This window comes from Scleropages formosus, chromosome 8 (genome assembly GCF_900964775.1).
Source record: "Scleropages formosus chromosome 8, fSclFor1.1, whole genome shotgun sequence".
Lineage (NCBI taxonomy): Eukaryota > Metazoa > Chordata > Actinopteri > Osteoglossiformes > Osteoglossidae > Scleropages > Scleropages formosus.
Genome location: NC_041813.1, coordinates 11818642 through 11826724, shown reverse-complemented (window position 1 = coordinate 11826724; position 8083 = coordinate 11818642). Strand labels below are relative to the sequence as shown.

At 43.0% G+C, this 8083-nt stretch overlaps 1 protein-coding gene across 4 annotated transcripts in view; it reads right to left on the bottom strand.

The window, feature by feature from the left end:
* Nucleotides 1-576: 576 nt before the first annotated feature.
* Nucleotides 577-8083, bottom strand: part of LOC108918065 (MAP/microtubule affinity-regulating kinase 3-like) — a 78702-nt gene continuing 71195 nt past the window's right edge. The window contains exons 16-17 of one of the 4 annotated variants that reach the window (XM_018724974.1): nucleotides 1850-1921; nucleotides 577-1044 (exon numbers count right to left, since the gene is read on the bottom strand). In XM_018724974.1, the coding sequence (XP_018580490.1) occupies nucleotides 699-1044; nucleotides 1850-1921 (418 nt within the window). In that variant the 3' untranslated portion in view covers nucleotides 577-698. The remainder of the gene's footprint in view (nucleotides 1045-1849; nucleotides 1922-8083) is intronic. The other 3 variants (XM_018724976.1, XM_018724975.1, XM_018724978.1) reach the window with 3 other exon arrangements.

Sequence of the window (8083 nt, the reverse complement as noted above, 5' to 3'; positions counted from 1 at the left end):
CGTAGCTTACAAGGCTTAAAGGATCTGTTGCTAACGCCTTGGTGCCAGATATCACAGGACACCTTCAGAGGTCTTGTGGAGTCCATGCCTCGACGAGTCAGAGCTGTTTTGGTGGCACAAGGGGGACCTACACAATATTAGGCAGGTGGTTATAATGTTGTGGCTGATAGGTGTATCTGTGTGATTTTAGATTTTAAACAATCTCCAAGACTCCTTTAACAGAGTCCCATTACAGACACCTGGCTGAGTGGGCATCTTCTGTAATCTACTGTCATGACCCAGTCACTAGACCTGCTCTTACCTAGTAGTGTCTGTTCTTGGTGCCATTTGATGACCCATCCTAACAGGAACAAAGTAAGAGGACATGATCTATGTTGTGCTGTGGTGCACTTAAGAAAAAGGGCTCATTCTTCAGTTAAACCATTAATTTTTGTTACCCAGCAGTTAAAAAACTCATGTCATATAGACAAGAGCAAAATTAACAATAACAGCAGCAACAACAAAACAAAGCAACAACAACAATAATAATAATAATAAAATTTTGACAATGCAAGAAATTATTGCCTAACATACTACTCTATACAATATTTCCAGTACATACTTGGCATTTTAGAGAAATAATTTCTGAAACTGCTACTTCAAAAGATGCACTGATTTTCCATACATTTTGTGTGCTGAGTTTTTTTGTGTTTTTTGTTTCATAGATTTAATTCACTGGCAATTTTGGAAGCAACGTTCTTGAAAGCAACAGAGGTTCCTGATATCCTCTTGAAGCGCACCCCATTGAGTGACAGGCGGGGCAGCTTGCACACCTCCATCTCCCACTGGACGAGGCTCTCGGTGTGACCATCGCCATGGACACAGAGCAACAGGAAGTGCTCACGCTGCTCATAGTCGCAGTTATTGGCATCCAGCACCTTTCGGATCTCATGCATCATCCTATCAGGCTCCATGGAGCTAGTGGTCTTCATACTCCAGGTGAATCGCAGGGAGCGGGGCTTGATGTCTTTGTTTTCGTCTTTTTGATCCCCAAATACATTGCGACTGTGAGGAAGCAGGAAGAAGACAGGCAAGATCAGTCCACCCTTCTGCAGTGATGCATGCAAGTGTGTGCACAGCCAGGAAGTTCACATTTCTGTCCACAGTTGTGTGAACACATGCCTGTACCTGGAGTACCTGGTGGATCTTGAATGATGTGGACGTGGTATTTTTACAACACATCACACATTCAGGTATAGTGAGATGATGTACTGGTGGTGCGTATACCAAATGGCACACATTTATGCATCTGGGTACTGAACATATATTAAGTGCACACAAGCATGTTCTACCCTAGAACACAGAACTGTCATTGACACACGATCAGTTAACACAGATATCCAGCCATTCATGCTGAAGCATTTCCACACTGTGGAGTACAAGACGTACAGCTTATTACACTTTGGCATGCAGCAAACAGACTGTATATTGTGCACAAAATGAGTCCTGCAATCAAGCACAACCACAGGCATCAACTACAATCAAATCTGAGTCAACAGAAATTGTAAAACAAGAATACCGGGTTTACATTGGTGCAGAGACTCCATTTGCAAGGACACTACTCTAACTGTCAATCTCACCAGCATGATACTTCTGTTTCACAGACAGCTGGCGGTTCTTCAGCAGCTGCAGTTAGATATTTAGTCAGTTGGGGATGCTTCTTCCTACCATATTCACCGCTAGAGGTCAGAAAAACGCAGCAAGTGCAATATCTGACCTCAATTTGTATACTGCGCCCTCTCCTGGTGCCACAAGGACACTGACGTTCCCATGCCACAATAAGTGTTCTGTAAAAGGGAGCAATGCTAACCTGCTGGAAGACAAGAGTTTATGGTAATGTCTACCCGTTCCTCCAGATGTCTCTTTCTTGTGAGGAGATACTCTGTCAAGGAACAAATTTAATTATTTAATCTTTTTCTAAGATCCATCCATCAAGCCAAGGCAACTCAGGATATTTCACTGTGCTCCTGTTGCTAGGGCAACTCTGACAAACTGGACTTGGGTTCAAAATACTAAGGGAGAAGTTTCTGAAGCGCCCTACTTTCTGGCCAAGACGTAATATGTTTCACTCAAATGTACTGAAATAGAAAGCCCTATAACACTGAAATTATTGCTAATGTGTTGTATATTACAACATAAACAGCAGGTGCCACAGTAAGTAGAGTTGCTGTCTCACAGCGCCTGGGTGGTACGTGAGAATGTGGGTTTGATCCCTACTCAGTCTATGTGGAGTTTGCATGTTCTCCCCGTGTCTGAGTGGGCTTCCTCCAGGTGCTCTGGTTTCTTCCCACAGTCCAAAAACACACTGTTCAGGTTCACCCAATGTGTGTGAGTAATAGAGAGTGTGTTTCACTGATGTATGGATTAGCGACCCTTTGTAAAGCAGTGTATCCAGCACTGTAAGTCACCTTGGTGATAAGGTGTGTGGGCTGACAACACTACATAGAGTTTATTGGAAACTGCTTCGGAGAAAAGCATCTGCTAAATGAATAAATGTAAGAAACAGCCATCCATTTTCATTAACCACTTGTCCTGGTCAGGGTTACAGCAGTCCAGAGCTTATCCCAGAATCAGTGGGACACCAGTCTATCACAGGATGGACAACATAAACATCCATCCATTGTCAGCAACTGCTTGTCCCGAGCAGGGTCACGGCAAGCCGGAGCCTTACCCGACAACACAGGGCACACAGCCGAAGAGGGAGGGGACACACCCAGGATGGGACGCCAGTCAACATAAACATATGCTACACAAATATAAAAGTTTCAGATTTAAATGTTTTAAAACAAAGTTGATGAAACAAAGTTGATGAGTTGATGAAACGTTTGATTTAAGCTCCCTGTCTCACCTTGAGCCCTTAGATCTCCCATTTCTCTTAAACTCTGTTGGGAGTCTGTCATGGGGAGAGTGGTAAAACACAGAGAAAGCATTATAGGAATGGAGAGGAAAAGAAAACAGAAAAAGGCAGGAGAAGGGCAAAGGTGGCAAAAGATTAATATAGACCACTCAAGACAAGAGACACTCAAACCACTGTTGCATGAGGAAATGAGAAAGATAGAGAAGGCAAGATGTATACAGAGGCAGACAATCCAAGAAATTCATCAGCCTGATTCTCAGCAATCTCAAGCTCTCGGTTACTGTTCATGCAGTTAAATGAACCGACTAATAAGGCACCTATGGAAATTTGGACATGTACGCTTAAAATATAAAAGAAGGGAAATTTTTCCAAGGAAAACAATGAAGACTCAGGATGGCAGAACTAAGACGGCCTTACTGGTAGTCATTCTTTACTGTTTTTTAAGCAAATAAAAACAGAACAAAGAAAGTATAGAAAAAAGAGGTTGCTCTTTCCTTGGATGCACAGAGTGTGCAGATATGATGTACTTTGAGAACATACAGTTTTTTTTATTCTCAGAGAAATACATAATATACAAACTCATATCTATAAGTGCACACAAGAAAACATGATTACACACACCGAAAACAATTTGTATGCATGGGACACTGACACCATCACATCACCTGCTTTGATGATTAGCAATATAGAAGGTGAGGCATGGGGGATGGGGGAAAGCACAACAAAAGGAACTACCTGGGATTGGAGCAGTGAGTATGTGGACACCAGAAGTGGTGAAAAATGTCTACACTCACTAGACCTCTTGGAAGCCTTTACAATCATGTCAGACAATTTGGAGAATGAGATGGAGTCCACATCCTGCTATTTTAAGTTCTTCAGTACATAGGAGGGCTGTCATCCCCCATCTATCCTGCTCATGTCAGCACTCTGCTACCCATGTCATGTGAAATAAGGAATTGAGGGACTCATAAGGAAGCTCCAAACTCACACCGATGTCAAAAGGGAACCCCTGTTCCATCTGTGATGCTGAAGGAACTGGGAAATAAAGGCTTCATGTTGGTGAAAAAAAATGAAAATTTCAGGAGAACCAGGAGAGGTGAAAGACAGTGCCTTTGGTACTCTGTTTGAAGAGACCAGTTCACCTCTGTACTTTAATGACCTTCTATCAGTGTCTTCCACACTTCACAGTTTTCGTTTATCTGATCCTTGTCTCTAATATGTCTCTCAAGATTCCTTACAATCTACGGGAGACAGGACTTTCACATTCTATACCCCAAACTGTGGAATTCCCTTCCCAAGAGTATGAGGCTATCTTCTGCTTAAAGGCACCTTAAAATCCAGGCTTACAAGACCCACATGTTCAGAAGTACTTCACACCGAAACACTTGCTTACTTCCTTTCCCCTCGCTCTTATTTTTTTACTATAATCTGAATTATAATCTTGTATTTGGCATTTCATTTTGTTGATATTTTACTCTAATTTTTATGCTAACTTGTAAATTTGTCCACATTATTTTATCACTGTACCAAATTTATCTTCTTACTATAAAGTGCTCTGAGGAGCTGATTTCAAAGAAGCTACAGTATACAATGCAAAGTTTAAAATTTATTCAAAGTTTATGTGCTGTGTTATTGACTACCAAGTGGGTATGGATTATCAAAACAATTAGATGCTTTACATAGCACATGTTCCATGCGGTGGGGGGCATGGGGGCGCAGTAGCGCAGCGGGCATGGCCAGGTCCTGCTCTCTGCCGGGTCTGGGGATCAAGTTCCGCTTAGGGTGCCTTGTGATGGACTGGCATCCTGCCCTAGGTGTGTCCCCTTCCCCTCCAGCCTTACACCCTGTGTTGCCAGGTTAGACTCCAGCTCACCGTGACCCCGCTCAGGACAAGCGGCTTTAGTCTGTGTGTGTGTTCCATGTGAACTTCGGTCCTCCAACTAGGGAGCTAACGTGCAATTTTCTTTCCATTATTTGTCCCAGCAGCCTGACAAGCCCTGTGCTGGTAATGGACTACACCTAGGATTAGGTTACCCAATTTTGAGGAGGGGGGATCAGACAATGGGGACTCAGGTTGCTGTAATCAAGCTGGGGGGACCATCACTGGTGCATGCCTGTTTACCAACTGTTTCAGCAAGAGGAGTCAGGTGGCATGATACCCTAGCACTGACTTGCCTCATGTTCCTCAGGCTTTTACAAGAATAGGTATTAAGGCATCCCTTACTCCATTTTTCTATACATTTCTATACCGTGGCAAAAAAAAAAGTATTTGAACCCCTTAGAATTAGTTGGTTTTCTACATTAACTGGTCATAAAATGTCATTTCATTTTCATCAAAGTCACAAGAATAGACAAACACAATGTGCTTAAGCTAACAACACACAAACGATTATAATCTTTCATGACTTTACTGAACACATCCCATTAAACATTCACAGCGCTGCGGAAAAAGTAAGTGAACAGTTGGATTTAGTAGTTAGTTGATCCTCTTTTGGCAGCAATAACCTCAACCAAACATTTTCATTAGCTGTGGATTAGACCTGCACAATGTTCAGCAGGAATTTTAGACCAGTCTTCCTTACAGAACTGCTTCAGATCAGCCATATTGTTAGGATGTCCAGTGTGAACAGCTTTAAAACACGTTAAAACAGATTGGGTTTGTTGATTACTGTAACTTAGATGAACATCAAACCAGATTTTAAGACAAATTTATACATGAATGCAGTCATTTCAAAAGGGTTCACATACTTTTTCTTGCTACATATATTGTCCTGGTGACTCTGTAGGAGAAAATAAACTCTGAAAAGTGATGGATATATTGGTAGAACAAAAATTGACAAATTAATTCTCGATATAAAACATGATGACAAAATGCTCAGAAGAAGGAAGACTGGTGGACGACACTTACTAAGGGACTTGGCTCCTGGGCCTGGAGGGCCTGATTTATTGGGAGTCTGCCGTTTGGCTGGGTCAATAGTGACCCTAGGGAGAGGAAGAACGGAGAGTTAAACTGCACAGATGAGTCAGAGCCATGAGAATGAAGAGGGAGCACTAGTTGAGTGAGAAGCTGCTGGGGATGGGTGTCGGTGCATCTATGGTCTCCAGAATCTCTGACTGTCTGTCAGACAGGCCTCAGTTTGTACGGCTGGGGAGCTTCCTGTCTGATGTGTTGGTTAGTAACACAGGAGCGCCACAGGGAACTGTCCTGTCACTATTCCTGTTCACTCTGTACACCTCCAATTTTCAGTATGACACTGAATCATGCCACTTGCAGAAGTTCTCTGATGACTGCAGTGGTGGGGTGTACTAGAGATGGACAGGAGTTGGAGTATAGGTACCTGGTGGATAACTTTGTGGAGTGGTGCAGCAGGAATCATCTTCTCCTAAATGTCAGGAAGACCAAGGAGATGGTCATCGACTTTAGGAAGACAAGAACTGCAGTCAGACCCATAAAGATCCTGAGGGAGGAGGTTGAGACTGTTCAGAACTACAAGTACTTAGGTGTCCACTTGAACAGCAGTCTGGACTGGAAGGACCACACTGATGCTGTGTACAAGAAGGGAATGAGCAGACTCTATTTTCTGAGGAAGCGCAGATCTTTCAATGTGTGCAGCAAGATGCTGGAGATCTTCTACCAGTCTGTTGTAGCGAGTGCTATCTACTGTGCTGTGGTCTGCTGGGGGAGCAGCATCAGTGCCAGAGATGCCGGCAGGATGAACAAACTCATCCGTAAGGCTGGCAGCATCATTGGACAGAACATGGAGACGTTTGAGTCAGTGAGGAATAGGAGGTCACTGAACAACTGCTCTCCATCATGGACACTCCATCCCACCCACTTCACAGCACACTGCAGAGACAGCGAAGCTCATTCTCTAATAGACTCATTCAGCTCCGCTGTCATAAAGAACGGTTCAGGAAATCATTCCTATCCTTCGCAATAACACTGTTCAAAACCTCACCTCTGTGTGACAGATGAACTATTCAGCACTATTGTTAGTTCATTTTGTTACTACTTCATAATGATTATATTACCATTCTGCACAACTTGCACTATATACTGTTGCACTACCTGCACTACATAGTTTATTTTTTTATTCAAATACACTTATTTACTATTCCTCCAACTGTATAATTGTACATATCTTTATCTTGTATTTTTCCACTTGTTTTATATTTTTTATATTGCAGTATTTTAAGACCTGTATCTGCTACTGTAACATAACAATTTCCCTTGTGGGATTAATAAAGTATATCTATCTATCTATCTAGCTAGAGGATACCGGAGCATGAGAACTACACTTGGAATCTACTGTATTATTTAATCCCAGTGGCGCAGTGGGTTGGACCGGGTCTTGCTCTCTAGTGGGTCTAGGGTTCGAGTCCCGCTTGGGGTGCCTTGTGGCAGACTGGCGTCCCGTCCTGGGTGTGTCCCCTCCCCCTCCAGCCTTACGCCCTGTGTTCCTGGGTAGGCTCCGGTTCCCCGCGACCCCGTATGGGACAAGTGGTTCAGAGAATGTGTGTGTGTACTTAATCCTGAGTCACCACAACAATATCCCCATGGAGAAAGATGGAACACCAGTGCTCTACATTTCAGTCAGATAACATCTGTCATTAATGACCACGAAACTAAAGCATTTTAATACTCCAGGAACACAATGGTGCCTTCCCACTGCTAGGGTGGAAGTGCAGTTGTCATGCTAGCATACATCATAGTTCAGGGTTGGAGTTGGCATGCTCCAACAGACATTTAAAGCTTGAACTGTGCCTGAACATTGACATGAGAGATGACAAAGAAACAGCTAAAGTGAAAAAGACACAAATTATTTAAAAAATATAGAAAAAATAAACTTGCATACATACTGTCATCCAAGGTTTCACATCAGTATTACAGCCATTTAGTAAAAGAAAGCACAGTCCATGTGTACAGTGATGTGGAAACGTATTTACTCCCTTTCCAATTGTCACACAACCTTTGCAGCATTTTGATATTAAATTTGATCAGATGTTTTTCCAGATATAATAGTGTATGAATGGAGCCTGTCATGACCCCATCTGCCAGCAAATCGGCGACACCTGCTGCTCCCTGATGGGATAGTAGATAAAAGGCAATGCCGATGGGTCCTCAATGCAGAACTTCAATAATGAGCGATCGCTGTTCCCCCCCTCAGCCCGTGGTTGCCGCAACAC